Source organism: Tubulanus polymorphus, chromosome 3, assembly GCF_964204645.1.
Source record: "Tubulanus polymorphus chromosome 3, tnTubPoly1.2, whole genome shotgun sequence".
NCBI classification, from domain to species: Eukaryota; Metazoa; Nemertea; class Palaeonemertea; order Tubulaniformes; family Tubulanidae; genus Tubulanus; species Tubulanus polymorphus.
Genome location: NC_134027.1, coordinates 12,029,884 through 12,050,590, shown reverse-complemented (window position 1 = coordinate 12,050,590; position 20,707 = coordinate 12,029,884). Strand labels below are relative to the sequence as shown.

Here is a 20,707-nt window from a genome sequence, read left to right as displayed (position 1 = left end):
AAGGAATCTCAATGATCGAATTCGGGCACAAATAGGATGTTTTTAATTGGTTTAGACTGGAAAGTGAAGTAGTCCTCCATTCTTTGAAGAATTTTAAATTCCCTTGAGCTATAATCATTTTTTTTCAAAAAGACATATAATAGTGGAATTCGCTTTGATTTGTACTCAGATCGCTCAGTCAACCTTGGCAAAGGTTTCAGTCCTCAATCAACTCCATCAACAACTATGTGCAGTGATTCGTGTCTTATTCTATATTTGCCGTGTATTCATTTGACGTATCATTTTAGACTGAAAAAGGGTGGTAGCAACCACCCAAAATATTTCTCAGTCTTAGTATAGCTCTTACATTTCTTTTAAATACATGTATTGCTCCATTCTCTTATGCTCGTTTTTATTTGATTATATATAATTTGATTAGATGAATACTAACTGTAGTATTTGGTTATTTTTATTCCGTCTTTCATCATTATGCATGGTTATGGTTACTCCCCATCTAATGCATTTTATATTGCGGTACTTCCTTCTCAAAATAAACCGTTTATTTTCATAGGTTCCATTTTGTACTCTTCATCAATTATGGCTCATTCATTCTATGACTTATTAACCGGAAAAATTATATCTCTGAGGGTCTTAATCTTTATCTTCAATGACTGGCACTGGCACAGTATCATCCATTTTAGAACTATACATTGCGTGTTTATTTGAATGCACTATATGTTTAATTTATGAATAATTAGGTCGATGGGGCGGTATTTGGCAGGCGCCTCGTGATTATACGTTTTTATCGAAAAACAATCAGCAGATAAAGGTGAGGCTGATTAGGAAATTTGATGACTGGAACTATGGAGATGATAGTATAGAAGAAAGAATGCCGTGGATCTCCGGAGCTCGTTTAACTACTTCTACAAACTCACGTAATAACTGGTGGGGAACGATTACAGGTGATGGCGGTTTTGACCAAGGGGTACCGGCAGTCTACACCAGATGGTCACTGGCTCGGTTAGGGCGATGATGACTAAATCATTCGTTGTGAAAATTAGTTCATATCTAGTGAAATTTGAACTGGACTTTTCCAAATCCGTATATTATCCGTAAAGTCATCGAATCGAAATGAGATTGACCCTCACTGAATACCAGGGTAGACATACAAATTTCTTCGAAAATGTAACTAATTGGAAAATATTTGTTTCGAATTCAACTGAAATGTAGAGGAAATTGAAGCGCGGTAAACCAGTGCACCTGATGGGTCGCCGCAGAATCCTTACATGGTACAACAGCGGCGCCGGTGCCCCAACATATCTTTTCTTTGTTAATGCCTACACAGGTGAAAACTAAACTAAACGCAACGGACCAAATTCGATTTCAGGTGATGCAGCATCGTATCATCCGGCTCCGTGGATAAGCGGGCATTTAATGGAAAGAGATCCGGAATATATATGGTATTGGCTGAGAGAAAGTACTGAGAAAAGTCGAATACCAAAAAGCTGCCAGGAACTAAAACTGCTAAGACTCAACAGTATAACACCATTAGTAGAAGGTAATAAAATTAAAACGTGATAACGGTTTTTTATGGTTCTTTATACGATCTCGATTAAAAATTCTTTAATTAGATGGAATTTATGAGATAAAACCAGACGGCCTTCCGAAGATTGCCGCGCAGTGTAAAATGACTTCGTACGGAGGAGGTTGGACGTTAATTTACGCGAGAAATGACGGAGTTGAAACTGGCTTTAATCAGTCATTTGCTTCAATACTAGCCAATACGGTTCTTGCACACGCTTCAAAGGTATATCACACATTTGGGTTCACACTGGAAAAGTGGGGGGGGGGGGACGTCCCGGAAGATGTATATACAAATGCATTGTATCAAAGCGATATTTCTAACGGTGATAACGAGAGCTAAAAATACGACAACACATTCTGTTTGTTTCATTTAGCAGAACATTTATTAATCATGTTTCAGGTGCAGTATCTTATCACAAATGGGGACGACGAGATTGGAAAACCTGTTGAAATTCAGTCCAATCAACTAGACACTATCTTCCAATCTCTGCCTAGTTCGACAAGCAAGACGGTTAAAGTTTTCATTAGAGAAAGCATCTCGCAGTATGTACACGTAGTTAAATACAGTCAAACTCGCTTAATTGGTCGTCGGTTAATTCGTTTAACTACGTAATCCGAATAAAAATGAAAGGTCTCGATTTTGCCTTCGTGATTCCCTTCAATTTCCATCGGATAATTCGTACTTCGTAAATCGAAGCCGTATCCACGGCCCCATTTCATTAAAAAAATTGGAAATACGACGTGATTCGTATCCCATTGCTCTTTGGCAAGCTTATCAATTACTAGTCAGTCATTGCCACTGAGCGTGCCGCGGCCACGCGGAGTGTTTTCCCGCCAGTTACGTAAGTCGAAACAGTGAATTATGGCCGTGGCACGCGGCGTTTGTTCCAATGCCAGTGGAAACAATTGCTAGCAGGTTTATTTTATTCATAGTTTATACGAATTAATGGATAGATCGTTAATTCTACGAATTATACATAATTCATAGAAATCCGTGTATAATGATGATCTTTCATTAAATGGTTTCGATCACCGATGTATCTCCCACTTTCCTTACAATACAATAGTCGATCGTGTAACGATATCAAGAATCACGCAGCACACTCGGGAAATTTTGTCGATGGTTTTTATATGATAAAATCAGCAGATGGGTTCCACCGAGCCGTCTACTGTGATATGGAATCAGAGGAAGGAGCGTATACACTACTAGTAACCAGTCGCCACAATAACTGGACTCGCGAACAGGTGATACAAACGTTTACAGTCAGAGCTTGTTATACCGCCATCTGTTACAAGGGCGGATCTAGGATTCTTTGAAAAGGGTGGACCTTGAAATTCTAATAGGCACTTAATTTGAAAGGGCAGATTTGGCAATGCGAGGGGTGCAAGCGAAAAATTGGTGAGGGTTCTTGTGGCCCTCCCACGGAACATTTAGGACAAACAGGGGCTTTCTTGCCCTTATCCGGACCAATTTGGATTTATCTTTAGTCTTTTTGAAATTTTCTTTGCAAAAAATTTTTCAAGACTTTTTTGGAGGGCACATTCGAATTTTGAAGGGGGTGGACCAATCCACCTGGTCCACCTAAATCCCCTAAATCCGCCACAGCCAAATTCGCCTATCGCCTTAAGAATTTCCTCGTGCACAGTTCCATTGGTATCTATGTATGTAAATAGATATCGTTATACCACCTCTCACCCTCCGCCATAACGTCAACGAAATCCTAGAACGGTCCTATTCAAACTTAATAGAGAAAACATTCGTTATAATGCCAACGATATTTCGTCAACGGTGTTTCCAGTGTCTTATGTTATGAATCGATACATGTGGGTGGCAGTATCACACATCTATTGTGTATCATATTTTTCTATTATCTAAATGAAATAATACCTTGTCGCTTCCTAAATTAAGATTAATTGATGTCAATTCTGGATTTGGTCAATAGTCATAACTTGTATACTTTGTCAACTCTCATGATCGCCATTTCGTTATACTGCCAAAATTTCTACAGTCCCGGGCGGGCGGGCGGATGGGCATTACGACGAGCTTTGATTCTATTTCTAATTTCGCATTAAAGGGGGAAACGCTTGTATTTCTGATTTCTCGTAGGTTCTGCGACGAAATATTGACACACCGTCGTTGGTAAATGACTATTCCATACTGTTCCTGGCCGACGAAATAAAGGCGATATCAAACGATTCGGATTCTTTTAAGTATAAAATAGAAGCACGACAAAGGCGTCACTGGGGAGGGGTTTGGGTTGCTCCTAAGGCATATAGGTGAGTTCAGACAATTAGAAGAGGTATGACAAGATGATAGTCTTATATACGAAACGTTTAAAATCTTATTTATTGCAGTTTTGCGAGTCATTCAGGTGACCAAACCAATGTACATATAATTGAAAAGTTTGATAGCTGGGAATACTCATGGTGGAACTCGATAAACATGAGAATGCCGTATGTAGCTAGCGATGGAAATAAGGCCTTGCTAACGACATCGTTAAGCCCTGATTATTACTGGTCAGGGACAATCATTTCTGGTAATACTGAATATGATCCTGCTTGGTGGATTTCGTCTACAGAAGAAGCTCGCAATCCAGGATTTATCTGGTATTGGATTAATGAAGGTTGACCGATTAGCAGGTAAGGATGAATTGATTGATAAATATCTCCTTTTTGAATAGCACAAATAAATAGAAGAGCCCCAAGGGGCACTATGGCCAGCCTATCAGCTTTTCATAAAATGGCAATGATGCATTCTGTGGGTTATATTTGTCAAAATAAACCCCCAGCTCAGAGTCGGGGAATACCTATAATTTACACAGTACAATCGTGTTTTCATAAGTTGCACAGACAGCCCTGGCAGATACAAATACCTCAGATCAATATTTTCCCTTTAATGGTCTTATTGATTTGGTGAACGATTTTTTTGCCGACCACAGTTAACTGGAAGTAGTATGGAATATAAACACAATGGCGGCTTTTTGAATTGCGAGGATTACGGTTCAGGGCTTATGGTCTACAGGGCCCGAAGGGTTAGGGTTAGGGTTAGAATAAGGTCTAGGTTAGGTTAGGGTATCAAGCGGGTTCGCGCATGCGCATTTGGGAACCTAACCCTGAGCGGTAGAAAAAATCGTTTACCTATTGATTTGAATGCGGAATAGAATTGAATAGGATTTTCTGAAATTTGCTCAATAACACAAAATCGAATTGGATTTGATATTATTTGCAGAATAGAATTTGTAGTTTGAGCACATGGCTTATTAGCATATCAAGGTCGTCCATGAAATTTGAGAAAAAGTTTTTTTCCCGGAGTATGCATAATTGTCAATGATATTTTCTGCGCAGTGCAAATAAAAATATTCCTCCGAAAACCAAATATTTCACAGATCTTGAAATACAATAAAGAAGTTTCCAGTTTCTAGGCGCCATTTTGTGGCGGTCCCTCGAGGTCCCTATTGTTGCGATAATTTGCGCTCAATTTTAAAACATAAGTTTAGATTGAATATCATATTGTTCTGCAGTCGCTTGCTTGACGAAATCAATTTATACACTATTTTAAAGGAAATGAAATGCAGATATTTGCTGGCGATTCTTGGAATTTTTGAACGCAACAATTGAGAACAGTGACGATGTGAAACCAAGGACCGCATATCTTAACCGTGCGTAAAAGAAATCGCAATATTTATTAATTTTAAAATATCTAAGTATCTCTTAAAGCTATATTTCCAATTTTCACAGAGGTTAAAGAGGGTTATTTGCAGTTAAAGCCTGCGTTGAATTTTTTAAAATATCTTTCCTGACGACTGATCTGTACCCGCTTGAGTTTGAGATTACGCGCAAAAGGGGTCTCCCACTGCGCACCGCCATTTCACTGAACATTGAAATTTGTGAAAAGAAATCGCAAAAATAAGATTTTATACTGGTTTGTAATTATCAATATTGCTTCTGATGGTTATATATTACCTTTATTTTCGTATGGTTGAAAATGGACTTTGAGTGTTTTGATGAATTCGAGTTTTGTAGCGTTGGGAAATTAAAGGATTTCTTGTTAGAGTGGGGACTTTCTGTGTTGGTTGCAAATGGGGCCTAGTTGAGAACCTAATTTGCGTTTCAACCGAATGTACCACTCATGGTTGGACACTAGAAAAAAAATCTTTAGTTTTTATATAGTTTTGAATATGCGGCGCAGCTGAAAGTTGCCAAACTGGACGTTGACCCCCTAAAACAGAATATCAAATGGGGGACAGATATGAACCCCTTTAAATATTATATTGGAATTTTATATCAGTAAGGTTTTCTGGTCGTTGTTTTCCAGCAAGAAGGTTGAGATTCATTAAATTCATCGTATGATCCCAGAATGAGGGATTACCAGAGAGAGAGATATGTGTTAAATATGTCCTAAGCGTTTAAATTGACTGGCACATTTCACCATCGACTCTAAAACGTTTGATTTCACCGAACACAAAATCGGCGCTAGGCTGGACGGGCTGTATACGACAATTCCTCAACTGGGCCGTTCATACTTCAATAGCGGGACAAACCGGATCCCGAAACCAGATTAACGAATTGCTCCCGCCAAAATACGGTACAAAGAAGATATGGATTATCATCTCAAAATATCCCCATGGAAAATGTGAAGAAATCAAATTGCATTTAAAAATTTCTTGTCGCAAATCTCAATGTTCAGTGAAATTGCAATGCGCAGTGGGAGACCCCTTTTGCGCGTAATCTCAAACTCAAGCGGGTGCAGATCAGTCGTCAGGAAAGATATTCTAAAAAATTCAACGCAGGCTTTAACTGCAAATAACCCTTTTTAACCTCTGTGAAAATTGGAAATATAGCTTTAAGAGATACTTAGATATTTTAAAATTAATAAATATTGCGATTTCTTTTACGCACGGTTAAGATATGCGGTCCTTGGTTTCACATCGTCACTGTTCTCAATTGTTGCGTTCAAAAATTCCAAGAATCGCCAGCAAATATCTGCATTTCATTTCCTTTAAAATGGTGTATAAATCGTCGAGCAAGGGACTGCAGAACAATATGATATTCAATCTAAACTTATGTTTTAAAAATTAGCGCAAATTATCGCAACAATGGGGACCTCGCGGGACCGCCACAAAATGGCGCCTAGAAACTGGAAACTTCTTTATTTTAAGTCTTAAAATGAAACCCGGAAGTAAAACAGTAGACGAAACCGCGGTTTCACTGAACACCTACTGATTATTGCGGCTAAGCCAAGCATAGTAGTGAAGTCTTTGCTTTCTGATTTGCTTTCAAAAACCGAAGCTCATATTAATTTTAACGAGGCCCATTTTCAAAATTCAGATCGCTTGGATTTGTGGAGAATGGATAATGTTTAAATGAATGATTTGTATGAATATATGCTCAGTTGCAGTCAAATAGCCTTAGCTCTGGAAACCATGTCATTTAAATTCGCTCCATTTGTATAGTAATAGACTCAGCCTTCGATTAATTGAAAATGAACTACGTGAGTAGCCTTTATAGTCTTGAAAGACAAGAAACGTAACTTTTCCCCCAGAGGTGGAAATCTCGCGTAAAACACTATGTGGATTTCGTTGGAGCCTGTTGTAAAAGAAGTGTTGGAAATGAATAATAATCTGATTTCTCAAGATGCACAGACGTTTGTGGGGGGCTCCCATATGGATTTACTCCTTTAGACAAAAATGATTGTGGTTGAGGCTCATTGCTTATTTCATTTAAGTTGATGACGCTGATCTTTTTCAGTAATCTGTTTTTTGACGCCTTATAAAACGTTACCATTATGAAACCTAAACAATGTTAACCATTCAGCGTCATTTTACAAACGACAACCGTAAATCGATGTGCAAAACGTCACAGGTTTATGTGTACACATACAAGCTATTTGGCAAAATATTATTGATAAAGATGTAGAATGGCTCCCTGTGATTATATAATGACCTCTATTTGAACGTCGGAATGTTATATTGCATTGAATATCATGAGAAGACGTATTGTAATAGTAAATGATGTATGATTATATCAGGAGCGGCAGGCTTAAATAGAAATGATAAGTAAATCGGATTATTCGGTTAAATGGCGGATGTATACACGATTTGGAAGTCTGATATAAAAGTCAGACCCTGTCATGGGGATGCTAGTAGTGGAATGACGAAGCTATCTACGATCTGAGTAGGGCCGGCGTGAATTTCATCGGCGGCTACAAGCGGTCTATATAAAAACGTGTAAACATATAATTTCAATATTCAGATGTTTTAGAAAATATGTTCGATATTAGGGGTATGCAGGTTTCATGAGATTAGCAATTTATAATAGCATAGCTGTCATATACGGCTCCGCGTCCACTGATGGCATGTGTATAAGGTGACAATTCAATTCAATACTTTATTGATCCTTATTACATTGAAATTCCGGGATAAAATTCCCAAATTCAATAAAGTTACAAATTTTAAACTAAGAAAATACAAAATACAAGATACACGGGTAATTCATACAGAATAACATGAATAAGTTATTTAAATGACAATGTCTACTTCAACCCAGACTCAAGTCTAGGATATCGAGTGACAGCCAAACCGGGCCCCGGGACCGGGCCGGCTGGCTACACGATATGCTCGAAGTCATGATGAAGCAGACATCAGAAGAGCTCTTTCTTCAACCATGGAGGCAATGAAGTTGCAGACCAGCTTAGAGGCAAAAGTGAATCGAAGTCGGTCACAAGTTGACAATTGTTTTTTAAATTAGACCAGTCGAAGACTGTATCATCTACCCAATCGCTAAATCTCATAATTCCCCAAATTTCTTAAAACTTCGATTTCAAATTTGCAATTCCACATTAGCTTATCCCAGAAATTCTACATTTTTTCGCAGGCGTCAAATAATTTATTAAAGTTAATTTTCTTGTTCTATTTGCAGTTGATGACGAATTGATTCAATCAACAGACAACCGCATAATAATTACATCTCAGTATAGATATTATAGGTACGTGGACGACAGATAAAGATTAACTCTAGATTAACTAGCGTTAAACGTTTTACGTTAAAAACGAATTTCATCTACACGGAATTTGAATAATAAAAATCTCGAATCTCACTTATCAGGAATTAAAATCAAAATACATGACGTTTTTGAGCTCTCACTAGAGATCGTGAAATCTTTTAAATTCTGTATATAGTGGGTTTTAAACTTGGTTATCTGTTCTCCACGTCAGAGTATAGCTATTCTACCAACTACATGTAGCATTATATAGCATACATGATACGTGTATATGCATATATCATTGTAGAATAAACTAGTGCAATAGAATAAAAACATCTATCAATAGTATGAAGCATTGTTATAGTTTTTAACTAGATAAATACGATAGATAACTGATTTCGAGCACTGATTAAGGGCCGAATGAAATAATGACGGAAATTACAGTATATCTGCGACATCGTTTTTGAGCATTTTTTAGAACTTTCCAAAATAACCTACAGACAGATTAAACAAAAAGTGAACGAAATAGCCCTACGAGCTTCACCCGCGTAGGCTAATGAGTAAAAATAACCAAGGAGGTATAAGTAATTGACAGTAAATGACTTGTTATTGACTAGAAAAACTAAACACAATAAATGTCATGTACTCCCCAGTAAGTTGTGTAAATTCGCCGCTATTTCGTAAAAACATTTCGCTACAACATTATCATCTCTGTTTAGTACATTGTCACCAAGGTCACAGCATCTAACGAATTCCTGCAAAGGACATTCAGTGTGAGAAATAAAGCATGTGGCTGAGGAAAAGTGTTACGTGTCGATATGATAATGCGTAATAATAATGATATCTTTGGGAAAGCCTTTCACTGTCCATATTTGAACATGGCCCCTAAAGGGCTTTCCCAGTAATCTCATTATCAAGAAATAAGGTCAATCATCGATTAGTATAATATACTAATCAATGCTTGACCTTGTTTCTTGATAATTAAATTATAATGGGAAAAAATTCATCAAAATTTTGCACATTTTCTCTCAGTACTTCCAAAAGGCTTAGCGCTTATAGACGGTACTTTCTATGTTAATTCAAACCCCTAATTCCTTCCTAATTACAAAATATCAGCTAAGCATATCCAGTGGTTACAATTTGTGCCACCAAGAGCTAACAGAAAGTTACTCTCAGAACCACTCAATAAGGATCAATACAGCTGATCTAAAAAATAGTAGGATATTTTGCACACTAAGTTCACCCTTGGCAGGGATTCGAACCTCATAGCATCGAAACTCCGCCACTGTACCAGCCCCCTGAATAGCCCCAGTGCACATACACTTGCACAACGGGCTGTGCCAATCAGTTGACCTGTGTTATACAATAGCTAGGACAAATTCATGGCTGTAAAATAGCTGGATAACATGAAACGTTATTTACAATTGACTAATTACAACATTGTGCCTAAGCAAGCAAGTCAAGTGAAAAGAGGGCTGATCAGACAGTTTGTCCAGTGGCACTCTCTCGCACTGCCAACCAGTTTCAAATCTCTACCAAGGGAGAATGAAACAATCTGAAAACTAACCTGATCTAATGGAATCTTTCCAAGAAACTCGAGGCCATATTCCTTGCATAAACTCTCACCATCATTTGAGTTGAATATATCACTCACAACCTGCCATAGGTGATAAACAATTAATCTAATTACATATATTAACACGCAGAAGCAATTCACAAGGAATTTCTACTCACACCACAGCATGGACATGCATATCCACTCATGTTCTCAACTATTCCAAGAATTCTGATGCCCATTTTCTGACAGAAAGTTACTTCTTTACGGATTGTTTTTAAGGCAACCTTCTGAGGAGTAGTTACAATGATAACACCGTCAGGTTTCGTGTTTTTTAATGCGGATATCACAGTTAAATGTTCATCACTCGTTCCTGGTGGAGTATCTGCAATAAGATTATAAATCTAACTTGTGTTGCTTGACTCCTCCTTAACGAAGCATTTATATCAGAATGAAATGTGTATAATATTCTCATTCCCTGTTGTGCAGACATACTGCAGAAATATATAGATATGGGTAAAACTTGGGCCACCCAAACACTCCGAAAAGGCATTGCAAAACCCCAAAACTAACATCCCAAAACCCAAACCATAAAGGGGTTACAACAAAAGATCTAAACAGCAAGCGCAAAGAAGCAATATTGAGAAAATATATAAAAACCCTATGGGACCGAACTTCCCTAAACACTCAAAGATAAAATATAACGTACAATGGGTTATAAGCATTATCGGCCGCCGAAACATGACCAGAGGAAAGGAAAAGCAACCCCTCAAAAGTTACCCGACGGTAATCACAATCGTTGCCGGAAAATAGAATCCACACCCTCAAAACAGATCGTACCGTATCCCAAAGGCAACTAAATAAAAGGAGTATACTAGACCAATCCCCCAGCCAACATGACCGAAGCCATTACAACAGACACTAAGAGGCTCGCAGCTAGAGAATTGAAAACAGGACGCAACAAATCGAAACCGATAGACGATCTAATTTATTACCAGCGTAAACAATCAACAGGTTTTAGATGCTCAAATCCTTTGCAATTCGGCTATATCCACCTCGAAAACAGTAAAAAGACATTGATCAACAGGAGAGTCCCATGGAATACAAGGACAAAAGCAACAAGAAGCTGACCAGCCATAAACAAAAACAATGAAAATGCTAAAATCTCAGTTGTCAAAAGGCTCTCATAAAACTGCAAATGTAAGTGTATGGTACACGTCCCCGCACGAACGGAGCAAACTGAATCATGCGTTTGGTGCGACTGACTCTAGACCCCGAAAATGCGCTAAATAAAATCGCCGAAACAGATCAGAAAACCAAAATAATAGACAAACGCCCTTACCGATAAATCTCACAATAGTGGGGACGTACTTTACCGAAACACACATTGAATATGGAGAACCAACAACCCTGACCTATGGAGAACCAACAACCCTGACCTCTCGAGTTTTCTCTGCTCGAGTTTTCCCGCCCTAAAATTCACTTATTCATTATCACTCTTTATTCTAAACCTAACGATTCTTCCAATCTTTTCTCACACACAGCAGACACCGGGGCACACAGACCCCCAGCCCGCACACAGTAGGCAACAGGACACACAGTCCTGCAAGGCATGCATCCTCTAGTCCACACAAAGTGAACAGCCACACACAGTAGCCTCAAAATTTGTCACAACACATTGGGTCCGACCACCGAAGTGGGCAATCAAAATAGAAGTATCTATAAAATTTGTCCATACACATAGGATCCGACCACCAAGGTGGGCAATCAAAATATAAATATAAAATATATATATATAAATTCTAAAAGTCCAAACATATTGGACATCCACACACAGTGGACTATCCCCTATTCCACACACAGTGGAATACCCTGGACGACAGACTCCGAACTGCAAAAAGGAAGACACATAGTTCAACATAAGTACACACGGTCACAGAACAATGCCAAACTGTGAACCACCACAACAGTAAAAGCACGTCCGACAGCGAGGAAAACCAAAGCCAAACTGACTTCTTCTGTCTGTCCGCAGCGCCACGTAGTCAGAATAATCAAAAGGATTTAGGAGTTTCTATCATCATTAACTGCAAACATTGAAAATACACATAGTCCGTACACCATATAATCTTAAATAACGCCAACAAGATGCTCTAGTTTATATACTCGTGATTGAAGCAAGGTGGATGAAGACGAGGTAAAACTACGCAATGAATCACATGAGACGGTTGAAATATAAATCCCACAATCACAAGATCATAAAGCTCTTAACACTGATATCATATTCAAATATTATAATAAAATCTCTGATCATTTATCCAGAAATAATCCTCAGGCCAACATACACGCTGGTGTTTATAAAATCTCTTGTCTAGATAGTGAAAAATCTGGTCGCCTCCTCGGTGTTCGTAATAAAGAACATAAGAAAGATATAATTAAGGGATCATTCATTTATTACGTACACATTAGGGGAGGGGGAGGGGTAAGTGCGATTGCGTACTGTTATGCTTAATGTATATGAAAAAATGGCCGATTTTGCATACAGGGGGAGGGGATGGTTGAAAAAGTCAAATGTTATGCGTACGTAATAAATGAATGATCCCTAATAAAAAAAAACCGTAAGTGCTGTGGCTACCCATGTTTGGGATACTTGTGGTCACCAATTTGATTTTAATAATTCTTGTATAATCTTTCCATTCAACAGTATTACTCAGCTTTGATAAATTCTCATTTTATTCTTGTGTCAATGGTAACCTTGTTTTCTCTTCCCACAATAAACTGTTGTCCAAATACATTTCCTCTCTGGTCAATATCACCTAGTTTTATGTCCAATAGTGTGTGTCGTTCTTGTCAATATATATACTGTGACATGTCATACTTGCAGTTCATTCCTTGATAATGGTCTTTAGCGTAAAAATGAAAATTCGGGTTTTCAACAAAAGTTTTGAAATTTTTAAATAACTTTTTTATCTCGTGATTGTGAGATTTATATTTCAAGGTGGATGAAGTGGAGGTCATGTACTTGGCATGCAGTAATCATATGGTAGATAGACCACCATAACAAGCAACTTTATGGATTTAAACATTTTTGGCAATCCGTTCTACCTTTTCTTACAATTTGGAAGTTTCCGTCAATTCTTCCATTTCCGTGACAGAGGTTTTCTTACCAAGAAGAATATTCCGTCTTCCGGAACGGCAAAATCGAAAAGGGCCTATATATGTGGGTGTACAGACTGTATACAGTCATTCAGTAGCAGCTCCACTCAAAATTGGGTCAAATTACCGCATATTAAGTAATCGAGACGACCCCAAAAAGTATCTTTCAGGAATTGCTTTATAAGTTGTGCTTTTCGAGGTCCTCTAAATGTGATGGAGCATGAATCTGACTGTATTATAGCTCCTACAGACATCACTTTCACATTGCCAAGTGGAGACCTGAAATAGAATGAAAAATGTACAGATAGCCATTAATCCGAATCATCCTCCCTCAGAAAGGATTCGAACCAGAGGGCATCACTAGACTCTGCCATAGCACAAAACCCTGCCTGATTAGCTACAGCCAGGCGCGGATCCAGGGACATTCAGTGACTAAAGTACAGTGAAAAAAGGGCACCAACTATGAAACGGGCCAGTATTAATGCCCAGCGAGCGAGTTTGAGTGCCATTTATTGGTATCATGCCACTAAATTTGCCTTCACATTCAATTTGCTTGTGCCTTTTTTAGATTTTTGGCAAGATTTGCCCTTTTTCGATTAAATTTATAGAGCAACAATAATGTCTCTTTTAAAATAGTGCCCTTTTGAGTAAAGGAAAATGCCTTAGATTGCCTTTTTTGAATTGGGCAATTTATTTTCATTCACATTTTGCTTTAGGCATAGTACATAAAGGCAATTATTTTTTATGGCGCACAAATTGTGTGCCCTTTTTACTTTTTGCACAAAACAAAAATTTTTCAAGGGCATTTGAAAACATCGACTACCGCACGTGTTGCATGTGCGATAGTCTGGATCCGCGTCTGACACCATGCATTTTCTCGTGCGCTATGCCATCATATCACTATAAGCCAATCAAAATTTTATTTTAGCCCAGTGAATAACACTTACAGTAGTGGTTTCCATCCATATTCTGTGTTAATCACAGGCTCTCCGATAACTGACATTAACTTAGTTGCGCTTGGGCCACATATATCTAAATCCAGTAATGCAGATTTTTGATTGAAATACTGACTGAGAGCAATTGATAAGGTTGCAGCTACACTAGATTTTCCAACACCTGAAAAATTATGAGATGGGTAAAAGATGATGAGGACAATTGCATGACACCAGGCATGAATGGTTGCTAAATGAAATCTATAGGCCTTGAGCAAATTGTAAAATTTCTGAAAATAAATTTTTGTTCTGCTCTAGATGTAAAGAAATGATAATTTTTTGCTTTAAGCATGCTTTTTAGTTTGTTGGCATATTGAAATTCGCATATTTTCCAAATCGAACTTTCATTTCGTTAGGTTTTTTTTTAAACAGTAATTCATGGTGCAAAAATAAACACTTTTGTGTTTAACACATCGTTATTAAAATTTAAAATTAAAATTAATCGTAATTAAAAATTCATAACGTGAAAGTCCATAGAAAGATTTGCAAAAAGCACTGACTTCTTAGAGTAACTAGAACAATAAATCAAACGCGTCGAAAACTTCCTTAATAATCTCATTTCCATCTACGGACTAATAGATGAATGAAAAGCAATTGACGTCGCCTTTTGGCGGGCTAAGGATACGCTAAGCAAGGATATCAACACTAACCTCCTTTACCAGATACAACTAAAATCTTGTGTGTGATGGCATTCATTCTGAGGTCAATACCCTCTTGATAAGGATCAGTTTTTCCTATTGCAAACAAGTTATTACAAAATTAATCATAGACGGAAATCATAATTGTGAAGTCAAAAGATTTGATTCATGTGTATAACTACCTAGAGATTGACACAAGGCCTGTCCGGGACAACCCTCACACATCTTAGATCTTCCAGCTTCTGCCTATAAGTAGATTAGTACATTACAGAAGCAATAACATAACAACACTAATGAGAAGCTAAGCCATGATTAACTAGCTAAGACTATTATCTCCCGACTAAAGTCTATTTATTTTTCGATTGGCCTTGATCTTTTTTGGATATTTCGCTTAATTTTCGGTGTGCATACCTCAAATAGGTCTCAGTACGGTTGTGCAGTCCAGATAAATCATCTTTTTTTATATCCATTTTACACTGTTTTGAAGGATTGATGAATATTCTCGAAAATTGAGCTTTAAATCGGCGAGAAAGACCGCCATTTTGTTGCACGCATGTGCAATGAGGCGGGGATGCGTCAATTATATCATGGGGGAGGTAGTAGCCTCTTACGTTGCCAAGAGATTAATCAGCGAATCACAACATTACCCTAGAAAGCTGTTTTAGTACACAAACATGGCTTTGTCAAAGCTATCAAAACAATGTGGTTTGGAAATGATTTAGGCCTATGACAGCGCAACCATTGCAACCATGCGCGCACAGTGAAACATGTGCAGGTAATGTATTCTCCCCATAAAAAATAAACTTACCCAGATCACATGGTATACACACTGCTCATTAGCATAAAGTTAAAACAAACACGACCAAAATGGCCGTCGTTCTTGCCGATTTAAAGCTAATTTTCGCGAATATTCATCAATCCTTCAACTCGATACAAAATGGATATAAAAAGGCTGATTTTTCTGGACTGCACAACCCTACTGATTCGATCAAGACCTATTTGAGGTATGTACCTCGAAAATTAAGCGAAATATCCCAAACAGATCGAGTTGACCCATTTTTTGGGTTTGAGTCGTGATTTCTCGGGCATCTGAGGTCCGATTTCATCACAGTAGGTTTTAAACGAAAAAGTAACCTCTTAGGAATGAAACCAAACCGATTTTGTGCAAATCGGTCGATAGGTTACGTCCGGATTGTCATGAGCGATTAAAATGGGGTAAATTTTGTATGTCAAAATTTTAGCTCCCTTTTCTTTACTCATAGGTGGTCCCTATGACATTGGGTGAAATCTTTGATTTTGGCCCTCCAGCTATCGTGACGACCCCCTGTGGGTTTGTCAACTAAGTAGGCCTAATATAAATGGAAATAAAACAATTGAATTGGATTGATGTAGTTTCAATGGTGAAATAACTTACAGTTAGTGAAGGACAGCCAAGTAAAACCGAGGGACCATTATGATTATCAACGTCTTTGACTTTATTAGACATCACGTAAAACAGAAAATTAACCCTACACTGGTTAAAACAAGTAAAAGTAAACCGATCGGATCGGGGGCGTCCGGTTTATTTATTTCGGCCCTTTTACTTCCTACTCCTCCTGGCCTTGGTTTCAAAATACAAGGTCAAATCGGCTACAAAGGTGAAATTAGGTCGGCTCCATTTATGTTACTACACATCCTCGCTTGCCAGCGTAGTTTTGCTTTAGCGTAGTGGGTTCGAATCCCTTGACGGGTGAAGATGGTTACTACACGGAGTCCTCGGTAGAAGTAAATGGAGCAAAACAAAATCAAATCATAATTTTATTCACGGTTCAAAATGTATTACGGGAAAGCTTCTTACTTTTGACATAATTTGAACTTGAACTTGAACTTGAACTTGACATACCATTTTCAATACCGTTAGACCAGTTGTTCAGCTTGGTCCTAAATCCTCATCGACAAACGACGACAACGATGCACAGTTCCAATACGCTCATTTATTTACATCCAGTATAATGACTGGGCGGCCACTCTTAAATCGATCGATTTAGTTTCTGCATTATTTCAGTTCATCTTAAATCGATTTAGGCCTTAATCCTTTTTGTGAAACTGGGATTAAACTCCAGAACGACTAAGCGAGTGAGTGACGGTTTGCTACAAAGGCACAAAAATACAAATTTAGACAAACAGCATTAGAAAAGGCCAAACTTTAGTTTGAATTTCAGCAAATCTAAATTGATATAAGTACGGTGCTTACAATTACTGTGTCGTACAAGGGGGTAGATAGAACCAGACAGACACAGCTAGCCAAGAAAAATTCACAGGTTTAAATACAGTGCTGATCATAGGCGCGAAAAATGTCTAAGCGCGTAACAAAATGATGAATTTCAGGATTTAATACGCTTCGAATACAGTACAATCACTCTACTGAGCGTTGAATACAGTAAATAATAGAAAATGCTAAAGAAATACAATAATTCGACATATCTATATGAAATACACCAGTTTCCAACACCAGTAGATTCAATTTTCTAAGAGAACAAAATCACGCTTAGGAACTATATGTATGGAGCCTGTATGGAGGTGTCATGGTGAAAAATTAAGTTTGTTCGTGGGATCGAATCATTCTGGGCCCGTCGACTGAGGGGTGTGCAGAAAATTACCCTTACGGGGATCCAGAAATTTTGATTAGGGGCGGCCCAAAAACTCCGAGGCCAACGTACCGGTACATTCAAACACGAACTGTTAGACGTCAAGTCCTTTTTGAAAAATTTTGAGTACCGAGTACCAATGTTTTAAGCACCGGAACAAGAGTGATTCTTGAACAAAATTACAGCAGTTATTTACCACTGTATATATGTGTAACTCAGCCAGGTTGTTGTTCACTATGGGAAATAAGGCTAAAAAAAATTGATACCTTGTTTCTCCGCTCTGCTGAGCTTAAATGTTAACCCGGCCGGCCGCCTATCTACCCTATACATTACTTTTTTTTAAATCGTAATCAAATTTACCATAACAGACCCGGCCGCTATAGAAATGAACTGTTTACAAATTTTATCATATTTTACAAAAATGACCCGGCCGCTGCGGAGAAACAAGGTATCATTTTTGTTTAGCCTAAGCCTAGTTGTTAGTGCTCTTTGCTCTGTAAGTTTTGATCGAACCTGGTATCCGAAACAGATTGTGAAAATTTCCTTGACAAAACAGAGGGACCCGCGTCATAGGCCCTATGGACCAACCCCTGTCTTAGACAATGAACCGTCACAATTATCCTCAACTAACAACCCCCTTCAAATTGCCCCCAGACACTCACGGAGATTGCCACCCGTAAAAAATAAAAATAAATTCTCGCACGCTCGAATTTTTTAAAATTTTTTACTCACTCGCCCCTTCAACCTTTGTTATGAACCCCCATATTTCCAATTACTTTAATATTCATATAGATGAATAACATTTATAATGGAATAACTTCTAAAATCAATTTTAATAAAAAATTTGATATTAAAATGGAGAGTAAACAAGTACACAGTGAGTACAACAAATCATTTCTAGATAGAATAAATGACACCACAAATGTCAAGTCAGTAGATTATAAATTTAAGAAGTTAAATGAACTAACAATTTGTAAGAAATATTTAATTACAAATATTGATACAGTTATTTACAAATATGGAGATAAATTAGTTATTCACTTAGAATATGAAGGATTAAAAGGAAATAGATATAAATTCAGAACATATTTACCAAATAGATTTCATAGATTATCAAGTGATCTAGAAGAATTATGTTCAGGTGATTTCTATTTCATATATAAGGGTAAGAATGAAAAAGGGCACCATGATTTAGATTTCGAATAAGATAAAATCAATTTTAATAAAAAATTTGATATCAAAATGGAAGCAAATAAGAAGTACTACTGTCCAACATGTAAAATCAATATGGATAAATCTCAAAAAGCAAGACATAATAAAACCAAATCTCATTTATAGAATAAATTGAAATAAGGATATAAAGATGATATATTAGAAACTAAATAAGATGAATTAAAGAATTAAAAGATATATATAAATGTGATACATGTAATCAATCATTCAGTGACAAAAGATAATATAAAGAACATTTAAAATCTAAAAGTCATATGAAAAGAATAAGAAAGACAATTAAAAGAATAAGAAATAAATTAAACAATAAAAGACCATACATGGAAAATGTTAGAAATTATATTAATTCATTAGATAATACAAAAGAAATAGAAATAACCGAAGCATTTAAAAGTGATATGGGTCCAGCTGCTATTGAGTTTAAATTTCACAAAAGTAAAACATTAGAAGAAAATAAAAAACATTTAGAAAATATGAAAAATATTATAAGAATAATTACAGACGTAGAATATCCTAAAATTAGTATATCTGCTAAAGTTAAATTTATAAAATCTGAAGATAAACCAATATATAATATAAATTCTCATTCACAACATATCATTTCAAAACAACATATAGATGATAGATTAGATAAATGTTATAATGAAAGAAAAAGTAAAATAGAAGAGAAATATTTTGAAGGATCTGGTTTAATATTCGATGAAATAATATTTATGACTTTACATGTGTACATTACAAAATATAATAAGTTAACTAAATCAAAACCAATAGATGAAAATAATTTATCATATTATAAAGATGATAATACTGATGGATCAAGTTATATTAAACTACCATTTAAAACTAATGCTGTTATAAATGTACAAAATTCTGATGATAAATGTTTTCTATGGACAAATTATAAGTTGCTTACATCCAACAGAAGATATTACACATAGTTTTAGATTAACAAATTATAAACATTTTGAAAATAATCATAAGATAGATAATTATCCTGTTAGAATTAAAAATATCCCAAAAATAGAAAGAGATAATAATTTAAAAATAAATGTATTCGATTTAGTCAAATTATCAAAAACAAAAGGTAATAAAATTGAACATTTTACATTAGAGCCTTTGTATTTATCAAAAGATTATGATTCAAATGGATGTTATTATGTTATTTTATATTATGAAAATCATTATATGTGGATAAAACAAATAGATTTATTTTTTAGAACAGAAAATGATCACCATAAAATATATCTATGTAGAAAATGTATAACTAAATTCAGTAATGAAAGTGCATTATTAAATCATAAACAATTATGTGATAATCATGATTATTGTAAAATGATTTTACCAAATGAAAGGGATAAGATATTAGAATTTAAAAAATATGATTACAAAAATAAAGTACCATTTGTAATATATGGAGATTTTGAATCATTAAACAAAGAACTAACTGATCAAGATAGAAAAGAAATATATCATAAAAGAAAGAAATTAAATTCTAATGAAAATGATGTAATTGATTATTCAGATCCTCTAATAACAAATACTATTAGAAAGATTCATCAATCAGCTGCAGCTTTCGGGTTATATATTAAATCTGATTATCCAGAACTAATTAAAAGTGAATATTATAATTATAGAAATGAAAATGTTATCAATCATTTTTGTGACTTATTAATTGAATATGAAATCAAATTTACTAAACTATTAGATACAAATATAGAAATAATTATGACTGAAGAAGATAAAGAAGAATTTGAGTTTGCTGATAAATGTTATTATTGTGAAAAACTATTTAATTTTAAAGATAAAAAAGTTAGAGACCATGATCATTTGAATGGTAAGTTTAGAGGCGCAACGCATGAAAATTGCAACTTACAAGCTAAGAAAATCAATTTTGTTCCAGTTATATTTCATAATTTATCAGGATATGATGCACATTTATTCATCAAACAGCTATGTCATAAAATAGA

At 36.2% G+C, this 20,707-nt stretch overlaps 2 protein-coding genes across 2 annotated transcripts in view; one reads left to right on the top strand and one right to left on the bottom strand.

Annotated features, from left to right (window-relative positions):
- The window catches only part of LOC141902080 (uncharacterized), a 33,077-nt gene extending 24,221 nt beyond the window's left edge, over window positions 1-8,856 (top strand). Inside the window, exons 33-40 of the mRNA XM_074789722.1 lie at window positions 738-941; window positions 1,367-1,537; window positions 1,611-1,786; window positions 1,964-2,106; window positions 2,631-2,808; window positions 3,671-3,840; window positions 3,919-4,203; window positions 8,482-8,856. Coding sequence (XP_074645823.1) covers window positions 738-941; window positions 1,367-1,537; window positions 1,611-1,786; window positions 1,964-2,106; window positions 2,631-2,808; window positions 3,671-3,840; window positions 3,919-4,192 — 1,316 coding nt within the window. The 3' untranslated portion in view covers window positions 4,193-4,203; window positions 8,482-8,856. The remainder of the gene's footprint in view (window positions 1-737; window positions 942-1,366; window positions 1,538-1,610; window positions 1,787-1,963; window positions 2,107-2,630; window positions 2,809-3,670; window positions 3,841-3,918; window positions 4,204-8,481) is intronic.
- LOC141902616 (cytosolic Fe-S cluster assembly factor nubp1-like) lies at window positions 8,833-16,474 on the bottom strand. Its single transcript, XM_074790440.1, has 8 exons — window positions 16,298-16,474; window positions 15,066-15,129; window positions 14,896-14,979; window positions 14,201-14,369; window positions 13,381-13,532; window positions 10,280-10,485; window positions 10,113-10,202; window positions 8,833-9,300 (listed from the first exon to the last, which is right to left on the bottom strand). The coding sequence occupies exons 1-8, from the start codon at window positions 16,367-16,369 to the stop codon at window positions 9,184-9,186; spliced, it is 954 nt and encodes a 317-aa protein (XP_074646541.1). The 5' UTR covers window positions 16,370-16,474; the 3' UTR covers window positions 8,833-9,183.
- Between the last annotated feature and the right edge of the window lie 4,233 nt (window positions 16,475-20,707).